The sequence below is a fragment of the Mesoplodon mirus genome (assembly GCF_964341445.2).
Source record: "Mesoplodon mirus genome assembly, chromosome: 15".
Taxonomy (NCBI): Eukaryota; Metazoa; Chordata; class Mammalia; order Artiodactyla; family Ziphiidae; genus Mesoplodon; species Mesoplodon mirus.
The window spans coordinates 85,548,255-85,570,990 of NC_138991.1; the positions used below are offsets into that span (position 1 = coordinate 85,548,255).

A 22,736-nucleotide genomic window follows, 5' to 3' on the forward strand; every position below is an offset into this window, starting at 1 on the left:
GATAGAGAACAGGCCCGCGTGGGTGGCCAGGAGCCCAGCGCCCACCCCGAGGCCCGAGCTGGGGACACTCTGCACCCCCCAAAGGGTGGGTGGAGAAATTCTTCTACAGAGGGCCGGCCCTGGGACGCCCAGTTCACAGAAAAAGAGAGGTAAAGCAAGCACGATTGCTTAAGAAATTTTTATTCACAAACTATGTAAAAGTTACAACTAGCCAGTTTAAAACAGTGAAAAGTTAATCTTTCAAAAGCTCTGTTAAAAATCTGTTAATGGGATAGAACCATGTGCCTTTTCCTTCTTAGTGCCATGAAATTAGAAAAAACTAGGTCTCGACACGGTGAAGTTTAAAGAACGTGAAAGGAAACAGGAATTGCTGTGACGCCGAGGGGGCGTGAGGATGAGCTACACGGCAGGACGAGGGGCCGTCGAGAAAGCCCAGGCCCCAGAGAGGAAGAGCACGAAGTGCCGGCTCACACGGGAGGCCAGGTAGCGGGGACGCTGCCGGTCGGGGGCTGCTTCGCACCAGCCGGCTGAGCTGCGGGGGCAGACATTTGCCTGTCTCCTGCCCCACAAGGTCGTCTTAGGTCTGTCCACTGTACACAGAGGTCACAGCTGTGAGCTCCAAGTGCACCTGTTCCGTGCTTCGCTGCTTTTTTAAACTAAGCTTCAGGTTCCAGGAGAGAAAGAGAGGTGGAAGAAGCTGCCGTTTCACAAGGCACCGAGGGCAGCAGGACACTGCAGGTGAAAACGAGCTGAGTTACCTGGATCTGCTCACCCCCTCCTCCGCGGGGGGAAAGAGTTAAATATTCAAACAGGACCACCTACTGGTGGCTAAAGTGACAACTGTCAATGTAAGTCTTCAAACCTGTGTAACTGAGGAAAAGGCTAAAGGGTTCTTTCTCATCAGGTGAACTGACAAGCACAGGAAACAAAAAATTGAAAAAGAAGAAACTGTGTTTGGGCTGACGCATCACTTTTCAAAGCTCAGCTGCCAAGCAGAAGGAAACCCCGAGGGAGGCTGACGGCCCCTCTGTGCCTCTCGAGCGCAGCGCGGGACGCGCTGAGCCCAGCGGCGGCTGCTACTGTGGCAGACGGGAGAAGCATGAAGGTCAAGGCCGCTACCTACGTTCAAAGACAGGAGAAAGACAGCTTTTTCATATAGGTTTGCTTTTATTTCCGCGTTCAGCCTGTTGAGAGAACCTGTCACAACCTGAATGGCGGGGGACGCGCCGGCGCCCCAAGCGGCTTCCCTGCCGGCGGCCGGGGAGCCCTGGAGGGACCCCGCGCGGCTGTGGACGGCGCTGGCCGCGTGAGGCAGGGCCCAGTCTTCGGTGCGATTAGAAACCCAGCGAGAGAAAACTGAGAGCAGCGCCGGCAACCCCCCCCACCCTGGGGACGGGGGCTGAAAGGCACAGCGACGTGTGGAGACGGCGAGTCCCAGGCGCAGCCACAGCCCGGGCGAGAGAAAGCGCAGGTGAAAAGTCAGGAGTGGGCAGGCTTTCCGCAAAAGGATGACCTCGGTTCCAGCACAACACACGGCGACGCTGCAACAAGGGGACACAGTCCGCTCGCTGTCCTGTAAGAAGGGAACTACATCAGGTCGGTCAACAGCGGCCCTGGCCCCAGGCGAGCACGCGTGGTGAGTGCGCGGCACACGTCCTTAGGAAGCAGGAGGGAGCACGCCGGCCTGACGCCTGCAGATGAGCAGCAGGAGCCTGGATGGGGAGCCCCCAGCCCTGCTCTCCCTGCCGCGGAGGCAGCACGGCCTGACACCGAGGCCCACGGAGCCCCAGACCTCCTCTCCCAGCAACACACGTCCGCTCTGAGGTCCAGGGCCAACATGTCTTTTCTGTTATTGAAGCCTGTGTTCCGCTGCACCTGATGGGGTTTTGGAGGCTCCTGTCTCAGACCAACCAGGGACGGACCAGAACAGGCGCTGTGGCTGGTGAGGCCCACCTTTATGCTGGACACCCCGAGGCCTTCTCCCAGCAAAGTCCCCCTCCTCTTCCCCAGGCATCAACCACCAGTGCCTGCCCTGGCCCTCCTCTCACCCATGGCCAAGGCCTGCTGGATTTTACAGGAGCCTGAGGCCCAGAGCTCTCAGATGCAAGGCTCCGGACACCCAGGGTCTGCACTGGACCCCTCACAGCTCACAGGCAAGGACGTGGCTAACCCTGAGTACCAGAAACTGGGCTTCACTCAGCGCCTTACACGAGCTGCCTTCTGACTTGCGGAGAACAGGACAGGAAGGAAGCGCAAACAGGATGCTGCATGCTCCCTGTCTCAAGGCTCACCACAGTGTTCCCGGATCACTCCTGGTTTCCAAGAGGAATAATTTCTTCGGTGACAAAAAACTCGATGGTCTCCTCCTCCCAGTCGTCCACGTTGCTGTCCAGCTCGTCAGTGTCCACACCTGCAGGGGGCGGCGGGGGTGCGTGTCACACCGTGTGCAGATGTGGGGCGAAAACTTGTGCAACACACACACACACGTGCGTGCGCGCGTCCCGCACCCGCCAAGAGGCCAATGTGAACACAGCAAGGTCCCCTGCAAAGAAAGGACTATGGCCTTGACCTACAGGCGGCAAGAAACTCTCAGTTCTTTTTTCAAGAGTCTTTTAAAGATTCCCTTTAAGATACTTTTAAAGAGAGAACTCCCTGGCGTCCATTGTTCAGGACTCGGTGCCCTCACTGCCAGGGCCTGGGTTCGATCCCTGGGCAGGGAACTAAGATACCGCAAGCCACAGTCTTCTTTGAAAGATTCTTTTTAAGAATCTTTAGGCAACACTTGATGTTTTCTGAAAACTCTGGGAAATTAAGATGAAAAAAAGGAAAAACACTTTAACCATACGCTTTGAAAAGTGTATCTTTGGCTAACAAAGTTACCTCCTCGCAATTCTAGCCGTGCGTTTTTCTGCTCCATATAGAGTTCTTGAGCCATTTTCCGGTATTTTCGGAAATCTTCCATCATGGTTCGTCTTCTCTCCACTAATTCCTGTGGGTAGAGTTGCGGAGAACTTACAGAACTAACAACTCTCATCACTGTCATAATTTTGCTCAACCCAAGTGAAAATGAAAACACGGTCAGCAGCAGGCCCACCTGGCGGGATGACGTAAGGACTCTATATAGACACTCTTGGGGCAGGAAAGGTGGGACCTTTGCTCGCCGCCTTCTGCCTCTAACGTGGCCCGTACCACCCGCCTTCCATGTCTGAAAAGCCAGCCACCCGAGGGCCACAGTCGGGCCCCAGCGGCACAGAGCCGCCCCCGCCAGTCTGTCCCCATGGCCTGGCACTGGCCTTCTCTGCCATGAGGGGACGGTCCTTGGCACCTCCCTCAGGCCTGGGGACAAGGCTAACCTTTGAGGCTTTGGATTGGCTCAAACGGTCCTTCTGTTCAAAGATCTTGGAGTATTTCTTCAGATCCTTTTTAATTTGCTGAAACAAAGACAAGTCACTCAGGATTTACACATTCAAAGCAAGAACCACAAATGTAATCCTCAGAGCTGCCAACGTGGAATGACTTCCTCAACGATGAGCAAGGCACGGCCTCCGAGAGCGCTCAAACGCAGTGTCCGTACGTCAGCGGCCTGTCCTCCTTCCCTGGGGTTTACACGCGCCCTCAGCTCTGTCCTGATACCTCAGCGTGTTTCTCCATAACTATGTAAATCCCAGCAGGACTTTTTATTGCCCCTGCCACCTTGTTCATCCCCCCCCAAGTTCGTGCAAACTCCCTGGAATGGTACCGACGTGGCCTTAACCTGAACATCTAAGTTTCCGCTCTGAAATGCCTCTTTTCCCTTCGGCTCTTGAGCTGTTCTGCACCTCCTCACAGGGTCCCCCGTACTCGTTATCACCCTAACGGTAACAGGAAGCAGCAGCTGCTTCTTTCAGTGTCAGTCGCTCCCACGTCCCTACACCTGATGAGGACAACCGGACCTTGACCTGATCCTGGCTCAGGAGGGTGGGGGGCCGAGGCCTCCACAGCAGCTGGCAGAAGCGGTCTTTGCTGTTCTTCTGCAGAAGGCGGCCTTGGAAAGTCCACAGCCAGTAGGCATTGTCCACCTGGAAGAGAGCAGAGGCCTCACTGAGCTGGCCCCTCGCCAGGTCACACCAGGAGGCAGAGGCCCCGGAATCCTTAGTGTGGACAGAAGTGACAGAATTAACCATTACGTGTTCAACAGCCGTTTGAGAGCCGGTAATTTGCCAAACAACGTTGTTGGTACTTGGGAGACGCCTGAAATCATGTACCTGACTGGAGGGTGCAGCCTGTGCAGCAGCTAGGAACAGGGCTAACAAAGCACGTGTGCCAGAGCAGAAAGCAACCACGTCACCAAACACGGTTCAGCTGGATAAAGGAAGCAGTGCCACAATCTACACTCTGCTGAACTCCTGCTGCAGACCAGCACCCAGGGAACAGTTAACACCGCGTGGTCAGCCGTCTAAAAGCATTGTAAAGTGTCAGGGTAGGCCTCACTGAGGTGACCTCTGAACAGACTAGACACGGGCATGGTCAACATGTCCTGATCCGAATGCAAGGATTATTACTCAAGACACTGTTTCCAGTGACATTTGCAAAGCCCATGTTCCTAAAGCTTCATCACTTTGTTAAACAGAATTGCCCTAATTGGTCTGTAAACATGCACCAGCTGGTTCAACTGTCAATACCTCAATCAATAAAAATAGTCAGTAAAGACAAAGCGGGGTCCTCGGCAAGTTTTACCACCAGTGTGAGAATACTGAACTTGTGAGCAAGACACTACAGAGCGTGATTTGTACGGACACAAATTCTGAGCTCCACAAATTTCTCAGGCTATGCATCTCTCCTGAGACCCAGAGGAAATGGGTCCTCTCCCCAGAAAAGTGCCTGTGCACAGACACAGCTTCATGCCCTTTCAGGGAGGCCCCAGGCCGAGAAGCCCGCTCACTGGCGGTGCCACACCTGCTCCTGCGATCACAGAATCCTGTTTCTACCTCCACTGACACACCCTCAAATCTTTTGCTAAAGACAGAGATGATCATCTTTTCAAGAAGTTAAAAACAGAAACGGCAAACGTTTTCTCACAGCCCAATTCAGACAGCAAGTCCTGACTGAAGGCTGAGCAGTTTCAGATGCTGGGAACACAGCTCAGAACAGGAGAAAAGGCCCTTGTCCTTGCAAAGTTCCATGCCAGCGGGAAAAGGGGACAAGGAACTCGTAACAACGGCTAAGGTGAGTGCATATCGCTGAGCACCATGAAAACATACAGCGGGGTGAGAGGACGCAGGGACCAGGTGGGGAGGGGAGCCTCTGCGGATGCGCGCTTGGCGACACCTGAATGGCAGGAAGCACAGCGCCCACGTGAACGACATTCCAGGGAGGGGACGCACGCAAAGGCCACAAGGCGGGAGCAAGCACGGGCGCTCGGGGTCAGCGGGGCCTCCGCTTGGGAAACATGCACAGCCAAAGGCTGTGCTGTCAGAGGCCGCTGCACAGAGGACCTAACGGGCTGGGCGACCAAGTCCTGACGGTCCGAAGCAGGAACCCCTCAAGAGGGAAATGCTGTGCTGGGAAAACATGTGCAAACCAGAAGAGACCCGCCCTCCACTGGGGAGCCGCGCGGTGAGCAGCTGGTTTGGTCCCGCAGTGCAGTGGGTGGGTGCTGAGTCAGGAAGCTGGACCACCTGATTCCCTCTACAAGCCCTCTGGCTGCAGCGGCAGATGTGGGCGGCCAGGGCTCCGACTGGAGCGACTAAGACGCGCTCTAACTTCGGAAGAGAGACGAAGCAGTGCCACCCTGTTCGTGGAGAAGGCTGGCTGCCCTCGGGGCTCTGGGGAGAGGGACTCTGGGCAGCCTGGGCCGGGCCCGGGAGCTCAAGCGGATAAACCGCATCGCCCGCTGGGACGAGACGCAGGAGGGGAGGTGATGCGATGCCACGCTCCGTGCGCTCCCCCACGGCGGAAGAGGTCCCCCCACGGCCCAGCCCACATGGCACCGAGGCTCCCCGGGTCCCTGTACCTTGTGGCTCCACCAGGACACGGAGGTGATGACATAGCGCCCGGTCGGATCCCACTCGACGTCGGAGGCCATGTAGTGTTCCGCGATATTCATGACCGTACAGTCCGAAGTGTCAACGAAGGCCAAGGCGCCGTTCATACTGGGGAACAGACAGCACGGTGGGCCTTCTCCAGGAGCCATGTGTGTGCCCACCCCCAGCTCCAGGGTGAGGGTACAGGCCAGACTCGGGAGTCTGGGGTCCCCTAACCACCACCTCATCACCGACGTGGAAATAATCACAGCGATGACCTCGCAAGGAGGCTGTGACTGAAGATGTACAGGGCACACGAGCACCGTAGTGTCTGCTGTGATTATCTCAGAGGCCAAGCCTCCAAAGCCACAGCAAGATGCACCTATGGTGAGACGGGGTGTCCTGCTGGCTCGGAGGCAGGTACTGCACACGTCCTGCTGAAAACAGCAACTAAGCGGGGAGTGAGCGAGGGTAACGCCCAGGTCCTCGTGGTCACACCAACCAGAGGACACGATGGGCTCACGGCCTGACTGAACACCCTGCCTCCAAGGAGACACGGATCTTACAACATGGTAACGGGATCGCCAGCAAGAGGTCCTGCATAACCACGCAGACCTGTTCTCCAGGCCCGCGGTGAAAGCGCCTGCGGGCAGGCTGTTTTAATCTGCCTGGTCTTGGCCTGCGTCTGGGGAGCAGGATGGAGACACCACACGCTTCACCCAAACTGGGCAGACCCTTTTGTGGGAGAACCTGTCCACTGCATCTGTGCAGAGCCAGCATCGCTACCTTCAGAACCAGGGTGCAGGCCCGGGGCCAGGGTCTCTGCACAGCCCACAACCAAAGCCCACAGCATCAGACAGAAACCCACCTCCGCAGACCAGCCAACACAACGAACTGTCCTTGGGGGCTCCAGAAGATGGTGTTGGCCTGCTGTTTATCAAACATCTCTGAAAGGAAAGAAAGTGTCAGAGGTCAGCCTGCAGCAGAGACGGAAGGACCAGCAGTGGGCTCTCGCTGCCCCCCACAGGTGTATACACCACAGCTCTACGGAGGTACCACACCTGTTTGCTACCTGTGAAAACAAGGTCAGAGAATCACCAGAAGTACACCTCAAATTAGGACCCAGGTAAAAAAAAGAGGGGGCAGGGGGGATTCTGAAGCTGCAATACTATCTTAAATAACATTTTACGTTCAAAACAACGTACTTGACAATGTAACTGAACGAAAGACTCCACTTACGGTTAGTGTTATTACAGGGACCCAACACCAGGGTGACAAATCCATAGTTTTCATCAGATTCTCAAAGAGATGTGCGACCCAAAAAGCCTAAAACTCCACTCTTCTAGTGACTCACACACCTTTTTAACTAACAGAAACTAACTCCGTCATCTCTCCAAGCCACTCACTTCCTGAAGGGCTAGGGCCAGGTCCTCGCCCTGGGGGTCCCGTCACTCAGGAGGGAGGAGCAGAGCACGGAGGGGGGACAGGCTGGCGAGGCAGTCACCCTGGGCGGGGGCGGCAGGACCAAGACAAAGGAGAGAGAACGCCGTTGGCAGGTGTGCTCTACAGCCCCCACCACGAGGGAGGAGGCCGGGCGTGCGCGCGGCGACCCCGACACGGACCCTTCACGGGGGGCGGGGGAGCGGGGCACTCGGAAGGCAGCAGCGCTCGTGTACTCGCTCTTCTATGACCTACTTGGTAACGGGGGACCATGACGGCTTCAGCTGCCCCATCTCCCTTTCATAACGAAGGGAATTAATAACACAGCCAATTTTGTGACAGGCAGCCAACTGGTAACACCACACAATGATTCTACCACAAATACTGCTCAACCTCAGGGAGTGAGCCTGATTTCTTACAGAAACATCTCGGGAAGAGCTCTTCCCAGGGCACAGCAGTCCCTGTCAGGTACCGGGACGACCCCCCTGCCTTTGTGGCAAGAAGCCCTGGGTGAGCTTTGGGGAGCGTGGGGCGAGCACAGCCTGACGGCGCCTCACCCTGGAGGCGGGTGCAAGGGGTCTCCCACCTCAGTCCTCACAGAGAGAAACGCTGAAGCAGCGAACGAGGACCCGCCTCGTGCTCGGCACTAAGGCCGCAGGACAGGAGAGTGAGGAGTGGGGGCCCCGGTGGCGTCCAGGCTGGGCCAGGAGCCTGTCCTGGGGGGACAGGGCTTCCAGGCGGAGCAGACCGAGGGCGGGCATGTGACCCCAGGCCCAGAGCGGGCAGGACTTCGGAACAGCAAGGTACAGGGCCCCGCGGGGGCGCGGAGAAGGCCCATCCTTTGCACTGACTCCCTCGGGGGCCGTCAGCACCGCCACCAGCCCACGTGACCTCCGTGCCTGTCCCGCCGAGCGCCCTCCGCGGAGCAACGACCGAGCTCCGTCCCGAGAGCCGGGGCGCGAGCCGCCTACTTACTGATGAGCTCGATCTTGCCGTTGCTCTTCACGTGGTAGAAAGACACCGATATCCGAGGAGCCTCCCCGTGCAGCACAGCGAACTTACTCCCGTTCGGCTCCCAGGCGAAGGCTATGATGGTTTCTAAGACCGGAAGAAGGGTGAGCTCCTTTTGGTCACTTAGGAACAGAACATTCCTAACCAGTTAATACCCAACCAGAGAAATGCCCCAAATTCTTAAATTCATTCAAAGGGCCAGAGAGCAGCACAGAAGCAAAGGCAGCACGCTGCACCTGTGTGGAGCCGCCCGGCCAGCAGGGACACCACCTTGCGTCCCCCATCACGTCCTGCCGCAGCGGCAGGGAGCGGCAGGCCAGGTGCAGTGAAGCCTGTGGACGAACCCTCCTCACCCTCCTCGCAGCGGCCCCGGACGCAAGGGCTCACGCGCCTCTACCCAGGCAGCGCGGCCACTTCACCCCCTTCCCCATCTCCTCTCCCCAGCAAAACAGAAAATACAGGCTAAATTTTCCACCTAAAGACAGAAACATAGCATCTGAAGTTTCCATGAGTCCAAAGAAACCCACCAAAAAGACAAAACACCTCTATTAAACTGAGAACTCCCACACATAAGAGCCCATGTCCTCCGGCTGCCGTCACCGGGCATGTGATGGAAGCCTGCCCTTCACACGCTCTCCCAAGTGTGGAGAATGGTGAGAACCCCTGTTCCTCTGCCATATAAGCAGATCGCGTGGTGTGGAAAAACAGGAGGCATCACTTCACTTGGCAACTGGAGAAGCTAAGAGACGGAAGTTGGAAAGGACAAAGAACACCCTAAACACACGCATGCTTTGTAACCCAGAGCCAGGTGCTGTTCACTGTGCATTAGGGTTCCGAGCCTCGGCCATCCTACCCGGGCCATGAATTCACACAGAAGCTTTAAGGGTACGTGTGACAACACTCAGGTGACCTCAACCACAGGACAAGGACGACGGGACTTGCCTTTCATTTCGACCACATCGACGGGCACCTGTTTTTCTCTCATTCGGAAAATTTCAAAATTTGTGACAACACCCTGTGTAAAAAAAAGAAAAGGAGGGGGGTAACATTCTGGAAACTGAAAGCATGAGGAAGACAAAAAGGACAACTTAAGAATTTAATGAAAGATGAAACATATACACCTGGCAAAGACGTATGAATATCCGTAGTGATTAAAATGATGAAACAAGAATTCTCTAAAGCTGACGGAGGGGGACTTCCCTGGTGGCACAGTGGTTAAGAATCCGCCTGCCCATGCAGGGGACACAGGTTCGAGCCCTGGTCCGGGAAGATCCCACATGCCGCGGAGCAACTAAGCCCGTGTGCCACAACTACTGAGCCTGCGCTCTAGAGCCCGCGAGCCACAACTACTGAGCCTGTGTGCCGCAACTACTAAAGCCCACATGTCTAGAGCCTATGCTCCGCAACAAGAGAAGCCACCGCAATGAGAAGCCCGCGCACTGCAGTGAAGAGTAGCCCCCGCTCGCCACAACTAGAGAAAGCCTGTGCGCAGCAATGAAGACCCAACGCAGCCTAAATAAATAAGTTTATTTAAAAAAAAAAAAAAAAAGCTGACGGAGGTAGAAACTGGTACAGTCTCCGGAGAACAAATGGATCCCACCGCCCCCAGCCCAGATTCTGTTCAAGACCTGCCCTAAGGGTCGTCTCAAGCACAGACAGGTCCAAGAATGCACACTGCAGCTGTGGTGCCATACAGGTCCCCTGCCCAGGACTGATCCGACTACTTCAAAGCAGCAGAACGTCCCGCAGCGCGTTTCAAGAGGCACTCATGTAAAAAGTGGGCGCTGTGGAGCTCACAACAGCCAGATGGCGGCGACTACCCAAGTGTCCACCAGCAGCTAAATGGACAGACATGGTACAATTCAACGAACGCCGCTCAGCCACAGATACAATGAGGGACGGGTACATGGTACAACCTGGATGAGCCTTGAACAAATGTTCAGTGAAGGAAGCCAGATACAAAAGGCCCTAGAGCGTATGACTCCATTCATAGGAAATGTCCAAAATAGGGAAATCCAGAGAGACAGGAAGCAAGAAAGCAGATTAGAGGATGTCAGGAGTGGCGGCGACTGCTGATGGGTGTGGAGTTCCTTTTGGGGGTGATGGAAATGTTCTGGAATTAAGACAGCAGTAACCTGTACAACTGTGTGAATGCAATAAAGTCCAGTAACTGTACAGTTAAGAGAACTGTTTTTTTTTGGTAAAAGGAAGAGGAATATTTCCATTAGAAGGAAAAAATCACGCAATTTTTTGGATAAGTTAAATATTAACTGATGCAAACCAACAGAAAGTCTGGATGCAGAACTGTGTCAAGCATGCTACCCTGTGTTTAAAAGAAAACAACCTGGGCTTCCCTGGTGGCGCAGTGGTTGAGAGTCCGCCTGCCGATGCAGGGGACGTGGGTTCGTGCCCCGGTCCGGGAGGATCCCACATGCCGCGGAGCAGCTGGGCCCGTGAGCCATGGCCACTGAGCCTGCGCGGCCGGAGCCTGTGCTCCACAACGGGAGAGGCCACAACAGTGAGTGGCCCGCGTACCAAAAAAAAAAAAAAAAAAAAAAAAAAAGAAAACAACCTACTCATTTTAACTCCTTCAGAGAAGGAAGGTGGGTGCCTAGAGATTTACCTGTGTTCTCCTGTGAACGCTAACCTATGTAAACTCTAGACTACATGAATGTTATCACCCACTCAAAGTTTTATAGAAAAACATTACACTCCTCAGCTGGAATATGATACCTCTAGCTATGACACAACAGCTAACTTTCGGTGTCAAGTGGGTGTGAAAATAAGTCATGAGTTTGAACCAAAAAATCCATTAACACACCCAGAACAGAACTGAGCTGTAGAAGGAATGACCCCTGCCCCCTGCCCACTGGCATCCACTTACCTGGGTACCTTTTGGAGTCCTATCTACTTTAACACACAAGTAATCTCCATTTTTCTGCCAATGTAGCTTGCAATCCACAACATTAAATAGATTCCTAACTCTGATCTCTTGTCTGGTAGGAAGCTGCATCAGGGTTACCCTGGCTGGAATATCCTTATCTTCAGGCACCCAAAAGGCTATTATGTTACCACCGGGAGACCAGGAGAAGTCTCTGCAGAACAAAGAAAATGAAATGCTTACAAGGACTGGCTAAGAAGTGCTAAGAGCAGAGAACAAGAGACCTCATTCTCTGTGTAAAAGCTCAGCGGTGGCGCGTGTACCCCAAGACCACTAGTAGCAGCCAGCGCTCACTACCGTGGGCTCCGACCCCAGAACAACTCGGGGGCTTTGCTAGACACACGGCGCCATCGAGGAGAGGGAGGCGTGCTGAGAGTACCACCCACTGTTGCACAGGGGTCACAAGAGTCAATCCCCAAGCCCTGAAACCCCACTCAAACTCCTAACCACAAGGCAAGTAAAATAAACCGTAGGCTGATGGACCCAGCTACCTGAGTTCTGAAGATTCATTAAGGGGCTCAAGGGGGAAAACCCCAAATCAAAAAATGTAAGAGGATCAAAGAAGAATTAGGGCAATTCTCTCTACTGCAAAAATTACCCTAAAAAGTGCTGTAACAAACAATCCATGAATTCCTATCTGTGAAGAGTACCTTTACCTTTGCATTTTTACTGAGAATTAATTACCAGTTTTAATTATAAGCCATCGTTTTGTCCAACAATGTAAACATAAAAATAATAAGCGTGAATGTCCTTGCACTGCTGATACTTCACTGCCCCCAGAGATTTCAGGTAAATAAAAACGTGCCTCCTCATTGACAGAGAAAACCAGCTGCAGTTCACTGAGGCCACGCAAACCCCATGGCACAGACCACCAGAGAGACACAGAGACTTTCAACTAAGTGGAGACCCCTCTTCCTCAAAGACTGCGCCCCCAAGTCTCTGGTTCCAAGGCAGAAACACGAAAGGAAGCAGACCCTCAAGATGCCCCTACGTGCAGGAACGGGGAATGCTGACGGGGGCCACTAACACACAGTGCGCGGTGGCAGGCACAGCCTGCTGTGACACCCTGGTGCTAGGGTGACAAGCACCAGCGTTTTCTCCAACTGTGTAGGAGCCAAGTGCTACAGGAGGGAGGCAAAAACCACATGCTAAGAGATTCGCTTACTTTATGCCAGAGATCTTCAAGCTCTTCTTATCCAAAAGACCCATAGACTGTGGAAAAACAAGGTTACAGTGGAGTTAAACCATGCCAATGTCTCAGTGGTACATACAGTCTTTTACAATGTGAGCTTGCCGAGGGAGCAGTGTAAGCAGAGGGTGACAGATCCACAATGGAACAATTCACCCATAGCAGCAAAGTACACATTTCCAGAGCCCATTTCACCAACTCCCATCCTTAACCCCCTGCAGCAGCAGACGCAGGGGCTGGCAGATTAAAGACCCAAATCCAGGACCCGAGCAACTGAAAGGCACAGAACTAGTCTCTTTCCCTTCTGGCTGCACCACAAATTAAGGGAAAGCACTGCATCCTCCAGCAGCTACTGGAGCTGACAAGCAACTGACGGGGCAGCTCACGTTCAGATAATCAAATAAATCACTTACAGGAGTTTCATAGATACTGAGAGTATCGAGTGTCATTCTGGCAAAGAATTTACCATCATGGCTCCACCTACAAAGAAGAAAAGTGCCAGACTCATCGATGAAGAAAAGGCCACAAAGAGGGCACCACTGGCTACCATGGGTCCACTTACTTAAAAATAGGCCAATGGGCTGAGCTTTCACAGTGAAAACCTCTCTTCTTCTGCCCGGTAAGGATGTCCCAGATGATGATGGCCTGAGGGTCATCCTGAGTGTCCATCAGGGGGCTAAAAGTCACCAGGTACCTGCAACAGAGGAGACACCTACTCATCTCCTGCACGCTTCCACCTCCTCTCACGTGAAGGTCGCAGTTGTGTGGGTGTGGCGAGGACCTGTCCACGCTGCAGTGGACGTGGCCGAGCTTCCGCTCCAGAAGGCGACTCCAGGCACAAGCGAGGCTGCCAGAACAGCAGCCAAGACCCGTGTAAGCAGCACCTTCTCCAAACTCCAGGCTCCCCTGACCATGTCCTCCCGCCTGGACACCCCACTCGAAACACGGAGCAGAACCACTGTGGCACAGACCACTCAGTCCCGCTCGGCACCAGGGTGCTCCAAGGGTCACCTCAAAATGTTTCCCTGAGTAAAGCAATTATACTCCAATAAAGGTGTTAAAAAAAAAATGTTTCCCTGATAAAATCAGGACAAGGAATGATCCAACAGATTACAAACAAAAGTTGGCTGCGTGCACGAGCGGAATGAGAGATGTGGGATTCATACTTTCTCTTCCTTGGATTTCAATTAAGACAACAAGGTAAAGAGAACAGATGGTCACGTGCAGTATCCACAGAGGACTGGTTCCAGGCCCCCCTGCGGTCGATACCAAAGTCAGCAGATACTCAAGTCCCTATGCAAGATGATGTAGTTTATGCATATGTGTGGAGAAAGGAAACAATAAAGCAAATGCAACAAAATATTAACTGGAGAATCACGGTAAAGAGCACACAGGAGTCCTTTGGACACTTCCTATAATGTTTCTATTTTAACTTTAAAATTACTGCAAAATTAAGCTTTAAAAAATTATCCATAGAAGGCTGGCATGACTCCATTTGAAGTTTTCGAACAGCTTACCTTTCACAAGGTGAGAAGTCGATAAGCTGAACCCCTTGGTGGCTGAATCTCTGAATTTGTTTGAATTTCTCTCCCCCCCAAAGAGCAATGCCTCGCTGATGAAAGGTCGCCAGGTAGGTGCCCTTAGGAGACCAACGCACATACGTCTCTGTCCATCTCTGTGGAAAAAATCAGTGCCGATATTAACACAACAAAAAGCCGAACACAAAGAGTCCAAGGTCTACAACAAGTATACTCCTCAAGCTTTTAGCTAAAAACACAAGAAGCCTATCCACTTCTTAGGGCGCCTTTCAAAGCTGGAAGAATAAAAGTTGTTCTCAGAGGCGTAACCTCAAAGCACGGGACACTCCACCTGCTCTTATACCAAGCTCCTCTTTTCTTTTGCAGTGCGGCTTTTGGGATCTTAGTTCCCTGACCAGGGATCCAACTCGGGCCCTTGGCAGTGAAAGCGCGAGTCCTAACCACTGGACCGCCAGGGAATTCCCACCAAGCTCCTCTTCATCAAGGAAACACGAGGTAAGTCCCCACACGGCAGCAAATACCCACCGCTCTCTCTTCAATGGAGACCGGATCCTTCACGTCATTCCAGAATATGGAAGTGCGGTCTCCACTCTCAAATATCACGCTGTACTGATCTCTGCATTCTGCCTCTTCAAGCCAATAACGTAAGTTTCCCTAGACACAGAACCAAAGGCAAGGGATATAATACATTTCATTAATTTTAACCAAAGAATACTTATTCATAACTGTTGCTCTTAAGAGATTTGACCAGTTCAGTCAGCAGCTTTAACTCCTGAGGAATACATCACTTCAAGCCCAGAGACTAGCCACCATTTCTTCCAATTACGTACAGATTTTATACAACATACCAGGTCTTTGAAAGGTTGTTTCTCTGGAATATCCCATTCATCACTGATAGTCATGTACCTGGAAGAGGAGCAACACGATGCTGATTACCACAAGGCTGAGTGGTTCTCAACCCCAGGCAGTACTGCACCCCTGCCCCCCCCACCCCGCGCAGAGGGAAAGGACAAGGTTTTGATGGGTCATAACCGGTGAGGGGATGCTGGTGGTCAGGGGGTGCTACTAGCCAGGGATGTGACAGGGTCCTGCAGTGGTCTGATGGGAGAATGCAGCTACCTAAAAGGCCACTAAGCACCCACTGCCCCCCGGGGCAGAAACGGCTGGCCATTCACACTCAGGAAAATGCCCAGGTTCTCCTGGGCTGAGTCAGAACTCACTTGTCAAAATCGGTGAAGAGGTTGACTCTGAATGTGTGCTGCTTGTCGAGCTTGTAGCCGTCGGCATTTTTCACAGCATCCAAAGCGTGGGCAGGGGATGCATATTCCAGGAAAATATACCTGAATTGAGAAAGAGGGCAACTTGCACAAGTGCAGACGTGAAGATCAGGCAGGGCACGTTCAACACACCCAGACCTCCACAGGGCTCGTATCCACCGTGAGTATCCAAGACCTGTCTTCCTGCCGTGTCCCGGAGAACAGTTCTAAACATGGACAAAATCCTAGCAAAGATTCAAAGTCTCTAAGTACACGATCAGAAATTATAGAAAAGCTAATTAACCAAAATGTTCATTACCTTGACTTTGGTAATGGTTTTATGGGTGTATACATACACCAAAACTTATGAAATTGTACCCTTTAGGACTCTCCAATTTTACTCTGTGTCATGTACCTTTCAACAACACTGTTTAAAAAACACGGGTAGTCTAATACTATGTATTACAGGCAAAATTACAAAGGCTCTCAGAGGATGTTTCATCATAACAAAAGTAACACAAGCAACTGCTTAACAAAAGGTTATCCTTCCACCTAGTTCCTGAAATAGAAAAAGTATGAAGCACTGCCTGCATGTGATAATTTTTTAAGAAATTAAAACTATTCTAGGTAGTTTCCAAAATTTGAAATTAAAAAAAATTAAGTTTATACCACCTTCTCATTCCTGTCCCATAAAAGACAATTTTGCTTGTACCCAGAGGCTGGTATTTTTATGAAATTTTAATGGTGAAAGTCTGATAAGTTTGGGGAGCAACAAACAGAACTTTCATCACTGCTGGTCGAGTGTAAACTGGTAACGACACTCAGGCATAATCTGGGATTGGCCAGTGGCACTGAAGAGGGACACTTCATGCAGCCCAAACCCTCTCTTGTGCTCAGAAGAGGACAGGCACTCGGCTGTTCCAAACACTGTCAATGAACAGGAAGGCAGACAAACTGTCATATGACATGACAGAGCACAGAGCATTTACAAGGAAGGAACTAGAATTACACTTACCAACACAAAAAACCTAATATTGAACTTAAAAAGCAAACTGCAAGACACATACCTCATGCTACCATTTTTAAAAGATACAGGGACTTCCCTGGTGGTGCACTGGTTAAGAATCCGCCTGCCAATGCGGAGGACATGGGTTCGAGCCCTGTTCCGGGAAGATCTCACATGCCGTGGAGCAGCTAAGCCCATGCGCCACAACTACTGAGACTGCGCTCTAGAGCCCATGAGCCACAACTCCTGAGCCCACGTGCCTAGAGCCCGTGCTATTCACCAAGAGAAGCCACCGCAATAAGAAGCCCGTGCGCTGCAACGAAGAGTAGCCCCTGCTCACTGCAACTAGAGAAAGCCCGCGCGCAGCAACGAAGACCCAACGCAGCCAAAGATAAATAAAGAAATAAATAAAATTTAAAATAAACAAAAGATACAATATTTTAGGTGATGCCACAAAAAAGTTACTATGGAATGACACAATGTCCCCTAGATTCTAAGAAGTATCTCCATTTCAGAGATGATAAATGTGGGAAAAAAGCACATCTTAGAATCAATAAAATACCATGTCAAATTTTCCTGAAATCTCGCCAACTTTCAGATCTGTTGGTCCCTTTACCCAGGATGTATATTGTGTCAATAACTGTTCAGTGACGAAGAGATCAAGGTCTGATTTCTTAAAAGCATAGCAGCCACCTTACAATACCTAATTCAAGAACCACACTGCATCTCCTTCTCCCTCCCTCCAGTGACCCCAAGGACTAAATCACTGCTCCACAGAGCAGTGGGCGGCCTGGATAAATGTGGCCAAAGTGAGGCCATGCTCCCGCATTCACAGTGAGCTCCTGAGCACACGACCATCTTCACGGTGTCTGTCAGCTACCAAGAAAACACAAGTGACACTTCCGTGCTGGAGAACATGACTCACCCTTTTGTCCTTCCATCCTCCTCTGGATAAAAATCATTTGTGATTTTCCCAAACTTGGAAAAGATCTTATGGATGACGTTTTTGAGTTTCTCCAGACGGTCAGGTCCCACTTGAGGAACATTGTCGACCACAATCACGGAATCGATTCCATCTGCTTCCTGTGGCCGATCTTTGAGTATATCTCCCAGTAATTCTGTACAAGTGAAAGATTTGTCGAATGACTTTTTTTTGACCATGTTAATGCACTAGGTTAGCACACTGAACAAGTTTCCAAAAAGCAAAGTGAATCATCTAAATGCTTTCACTGTGAGCAAAAGAAATCAGAGCCCTGGCTTAACTCAAAATTTAAACTTGAAAGAATTAGAAACATTGTAACTCTTTACACTCCCACTGACAGTCAAGATCACCAGGCACTGTCTTCAGTTTACAACAGAACAAACTCATCACCCTGTATTCTTTACGTAAAACAGCCTCGTTTGCAAACAACACGGGACTGAGACTGGCACTTCAACCAGGTGACTACAGGCTAGAGAAGCTCATGAAAGCGAGCAAACAGTGATGCATCTTACAGACGAGGGTGTCTCCAGTTCGACGAAATACCTCACAGTACCACTGGGAGACGCCAGCCATTTAGACATTAAATTGTAAATGCTTAGAAAAGTGCTTGGAACACAATAAACATCACCTTATTCTCATAACTTCAGGCCAAAGCTCAAAACCTATTATGTCCATGCCACCCGCTTTTAAAATTAAGATCAAAGAACCCAAATCTTAAGTGTTCAAACTTCTCAGAATCGCTTCATTTCCATAAAATGGTCAGCAAGAGTAAGACAAAAAGAAGAAAAGATAGGTGTAAAACGAACTAGGAAAAAGAAACACAGAGGAATCAGTGCAAACAGGTCTGGGAAGCCAACTGGAGGCCTACTGTTTTCCGGGCGATTCAATGTCATCTGGGGGCTGCCCGCTGCAATCTTATCCGAGGCCTGTCTCAGGCTTGGAGTCCTTTTGACCCTAACGCCCCAGCGCCGACAGACATGCTGGACTGGCTGCTGCAGATGGGCTCTCGGAGGGCAAATGGAGTATCAGACGGAAAAAAGCAAATCCTCCTCTTTTTAACACAAATTCTGTACGAATCCTAATCCCAATTAGTTAGCCAGCTTGTCTAGAAAGCTATAAGGTTACAAGGCTCCGTGTTTGGAGCTAGAACAGAAAGCCATCTTTAAGGCTGCCATCAAAGCATACTCATCACACGAAACTACACTGGTAATACAGACCGTCCTGATTTACAATGGAGTTACTTCCTGATAAACCCACCTACATACCATCGTAATTCAAACCATCACAACTTGGGGACTGTCTGTACAGGCAAAATGAGTGTACAAGGTAATTTTTAAACAACAGCTGAAGAACAATGGCTTGTTACTCAGGTATCTATGTGTTCTGGAACCTAATTATCACTCTAATTTCTGCACTATACTCAAGTATTTCAACATGCTATATAGGACACATGTCAGAAAATATTCTTTGTTGTATTTCATTTTCAAAACTTAAGATGAATTTTCTTCACTTGTGTGTTAAATTGAAGCCAAGCAAAAAGGAAAAAGAAGAAAAGAGGCAGATAAGGTCATTGCATCTTCCCTACAGAGACTGATGTCAAATCCTTGGGTTACTTTTAAAGCTGACTTACCAAACAATTACAAGGCCTGTTAAGCCTGATCCAAATTTACAAACATAAAAAGCTCAGCTTTTATACAAACTGTATCTGGTTTATAAGAACCCACCCACACACACTTAAGGGAATAAGCATAGTAACACACAAGAAGAAACACATTTCCTTCATCATTACCAGCCCACACAGTCAGGTTCCCACTCTGACTACAGGGAATAAAGAAAGAAACAGTTCTCAAGACTAAGTAGCAAAGAAGACACTTAGTTAAAACCATTATCACATATTTGCTTGGCTAAGCACCAAAGGCAGTTGAAAAATTAAACTGATTAAGGTGCAACTGAGCAGGCTTCCCTGGTGGCCCAGAGGTTGAGAATCCACCTGACAATGCAGGGGACACAGGTTCGAGCCCTAGTCTGGGAAGATCCCACATGCCGCGGAGCCACTAAGCCTGTGCACCACAACTACTGAGCCTGCGCTCTAGAACCCGTGAGCCACAACTACTGAGCCCGCGTGCCACAACTACTGAAGCCTGTGCACCTACAGCCCGTGCTCCGCAACAAGAGGAGCCACCGCAATGAGAAGCCCGCGCACTGCAACGAAGGGCAGCCCCCGCTCGCCAAACTAGAGAAAGCCCGCACGCAACGGAGACCCAACGCAGCCAAAAATAAAATAAATTAATTAAAAAAAAAAAAGATGCAACTGTGTGAGAGTTCACCTGTCTCAAAGAGGAAGGAGGCAAGACATCGGCACTGGGGCTGTGGCACCTACGAGAGGGCTCGTCATGAGACTCAGGCCATTTTCAAAAGAACCAGCATCTTGAGCATCACTTTCTGACCCCACAGGGCAGTTCTCATGTACCAGAAAACAATGTGAGCTAGTAACCTCAAGAAAACTGACAGCTTGCTCAGTGTTTGTTCTTTAGGACCAGGAGCCTCACAGGTCACTCTGGCAAAATATCAGGATCACAAGGGCTTCCAAAGGCCCTCCCAGCAGTCACCTAGCCTGGATGGCCTGTGCTAAGGTCAGTATCCCCTGTCACACATCAGAAGTCACATACTAGAAATCTTGTGTAAATTAGGTGTGCTCAAATAATGCTTAAAAAAAAATCAGTTGTGAATAAATACCTAAGGGCTCAAAATAGGCTTTAAAATCAAAACTCAAATTTTAAAATAGAAGATAAATTGGTGTGGTAAGAAGAACACTGGTCTAGGCTGCGGGGCAGGGGAAAGGGCACGGTGAGCCCAGAAACACAACCTCTCTGTCAATTCCCAGCAACCTACTCCACAAGGAACACATTTTCTTACAGGTGAAGGACTTTGACTGGATGAGTGGCTCCCAAGTCCTCACTAGCTTGTGGAGCCTTTCCTGCTTTCCATGCTGAAATGTTTTTTGTCTCATGAAATAAAGTATAAGACAACAGTGACGATAACAGGTAGCCCTTTAAAATTATGTTTCAAATAAGTCAAATCATTATGCAGTACACTTCAAACTTATACAGTGCTGTACATCAATTACACCTCAGTAAAACTGGAAGGAAAAAAAACCAACAGTATTTGATAAAAATTTTAAAAATAAATAAAATTATCTTTCAAAGTCAAACAACTCTGTGTTGGTTCTTTAAACCTTCTTTTTCATTTTAGGTGATATCCTTTATCATTCTGACTCATTCTCAGAGTGATCAGACACATCCCCAAAAAAACTAACTTTAAGTGGTAACATCTTATTTTCCTGTTGTATAGTTGGCTACCTCTATGGTGTCTAATTCATTTTTCCCATTTTATTATAAGGTGGTCAATATGCAGAGGAATCCACTTATGTGTTCCCAGCCTGGAAAAATAAAATGGCTAAAAAGAAACATAAAAACAAATGAGATCAGCCATCATCAGAAGTCACCTTAGGAGACAGGCTCTCTGAGGCAAAAAGCAGAAATAATGCATGTAAATCGAACCAAGGCAAAAAGTAAGGCAAAGTAAGATAAAGTAAGCGATAATCAATCCTACAACTCGAGAAAATTATTTGCCAACAGAAGGATGATGGTATGCCTACAGTCTTAGGAAAAGAGAGACGCAAACAGGAAACGGGCAGAGCCGGCCTCAAACTGTCTTCCTAAGGAACTCTCTGGGGGTAGACGCTGCTGTGGGACAGCGGGGGCAAAGGAACCCAGCTTGGCCACCCTGTTCTCCCCACTCCCGAGGGACAGCGTCCATCCACCCCTAAGGAGTCGGCACCGAGTCAGCCTCAGGCCTCTGACAAGTCTGGCGGGTCACTCGGGGTACCCAGACTGCAGACGAAGAACTGTCACCCGAGACCGTGCAGCACATGGAGTGTCCAGCTCGGCTCGACCCTAATGGCCACACCGCTGCACACTCGACCACGGCTCCCGCGTGCACGCCGTCCAGGCTGCAGTGCCAGTGGCTGGTTCCCCAAGTTGTCTCCACCCTGCCCTCCTCTTGTTTTGGAGAACACAAGATCCAGGCGCTCACGGAAACCTTCCCTACGTGGGGGCGACAGGCAGAGAGCAAGCACCCCTCCCGCGTTCGAGGATCGGGAACTTCGGCGCAGACCGGCCCCGCCACCTCACCTTCCTCGGTCACGTCCTCCACAAAGTCCTCGGGGTCGCTGAAGGAGGGCTCGTCCGCGCCGCCGTTCTCCGCCGCGCCTCCCGGCTCCCCGCCCGATCCCTCGGACCCGGTCTCGGACGCAGCGTCCCGCGCCTGCCCCGCCGGGGCCTCGCCCGCGGCCGGGGTGGGGGGATCCTCGGGTGGCGGAGGGGACACGCCGTGGGTCGAGTCGGCCTTCTCCTCCCCGTCCGCCGCAGGCTCGGCCGGCACATCAGGCCCCGGCCCAGCCTCCTCGTCCTCGCCGTCCGACGCCTCCTGCGCGCCGGGCCGCGCCGGCTCCTCTCCCGGCGGCGGCTCGGCGGTCGGCTGCTGCTGCCCGGTCTCGGCCCGCTGCTCGGCCGCCTCTGGCGCCGCCACGTTCTCCGCGTCCTGCATGGCCCTTCGCTACCGCCTCGCCGGGCCTCGCCGCGCTTCCGACTCTCCCGGGCCGCACCGCGCGCCTACAGCCGGGCCATGTGCGTGCGGCGGGGCGCCCAAAGGGATAGGGGGGCGCCCGCGCCTTGCTGCAGCCCCGCGCGCCCAGAAATGCTCACAGGGCAGAAATGTGCCCACCAGCGATTCCGACAGCGCCCCTGTGACAAGTGCGTGCTCCACTCTAATCACCGCACTTGCTTCGATCAATCTACAAACTGTTTAGGAACTAGGCCACCCTATCTAAAGTAACAGATGGTTCCTCCAACATGGCAGCCGCTCCCTTCCTTTTCCCGTCGGGCCCCGCGGTAAAGGAATAAACTATTTGTGAAGCCGTAGGGAGGTACCAGAAATCATCTCAGTACACGGAAGTGCGTGAAAATATCATTTACTTAAAAATTGATACTAGAGGAAACTGTAAGTTCAACAAACTATTTTGGTTAGGGTATCTTAGCCTTTCACCAAATATTTCAACTTACGTTACTAAGTTCCCCCTCCACATGTCGGCTTTTAGACTCCTCTACTGACTGGGCAAAAGAATGGGCGATTCCAAAACACAAACGGAATTCCTGGAGAGCCGGAGGAGGCTAAGGCTACTAGAGGGACGACTGCCTGGCGCAATACAAAAATGAATGAGAGTTGCTTTAATCACTTACGCCCAAGCTCACCGCGGCGGCTGTAATTCCGCCTTTCCCCATTCTGATGGTCACGGTGGTTCGGCCCGCGC

General features: G+C 51.3%; 1 protein-coding gene across 1 annotated transcript; it reads right to left on the minus strand.

The window, feature by feature from the left end:
• Nucleotides 1-163: 163 nt before the first annotated feature.
• Nucleotides 164-22,469, minus strand: EIF3B (eukaryotic translation initiation factor 3 subunit B). The gene is made up of 19 exons (XM_082600461.1): nucleotides 21,559-22,469; nucleotides 17,309-17,501; nucleotides 15,342-15,461; nucleotides 14,970-15,027; nucleotides 14,647-14,775; nucleotides 14,101-14,258; nucleotides 13,146-13,277; nucleotides 12,997-13,063; nucleotides 12,560-12,606; nucleotides 11,338-11,548; nucleotides 9,396-9,468; nucleotides 8,418-8,540; nucleotides 6,871-6,949; nucleotides 5,993-6,131; nucleotides 3,933-4,058; nucleotides 3,354-3,431; nucleotides 2,881-2,989; nucleotides 2,292-2,410; nucleotides 164-1,573 (listed from the first exon to the last, which is right to left on the minus strand). Exons 1-18 carry the CDS (start codon nucleotides 21,971-21,973, stop codon nucleotides 2,307-2,309), a joined length of 2,361 nt encoding a protein of 786 aa, XP_082456587.1. The 5' UTR covers nucleotides 21,974-22,469; the 3' UTR covers nucleotides 164-1,573; nucleotides 2,292-2,306.
• Nucleotides 22,470-22,736: the final 267 nt, after the last annotated feature.

What these genes read in the sequence shown, in the direction of transcription:
- EIF3B (XM_082600461.1), bottom strand. Translation starts at nt 21,973, where the DNA reads ATGCAGGACGCGGAGAACGTGGCGGCGCCAGAGGCGGCCGAGCAGCGG. An exon ending in CGGCAAGATCGAGCTCATCA is followed by an intron (nt 6,950 to 8,417) that starts GTAAGTAGGCGG and finishes CTTTCCTTTCAG; the next exon opens with AGATGTTTGATAAACAGCAG. An exon ending in GTGTTGGCTGGTCTGCGGAG is followed by an intron (nt 6,132 to 6,870) that starts GTGGGTTTCTGT and finishes TCTGTTCCCCAG; the next exon opens with TATGAACGGCGCCTTGGCCT.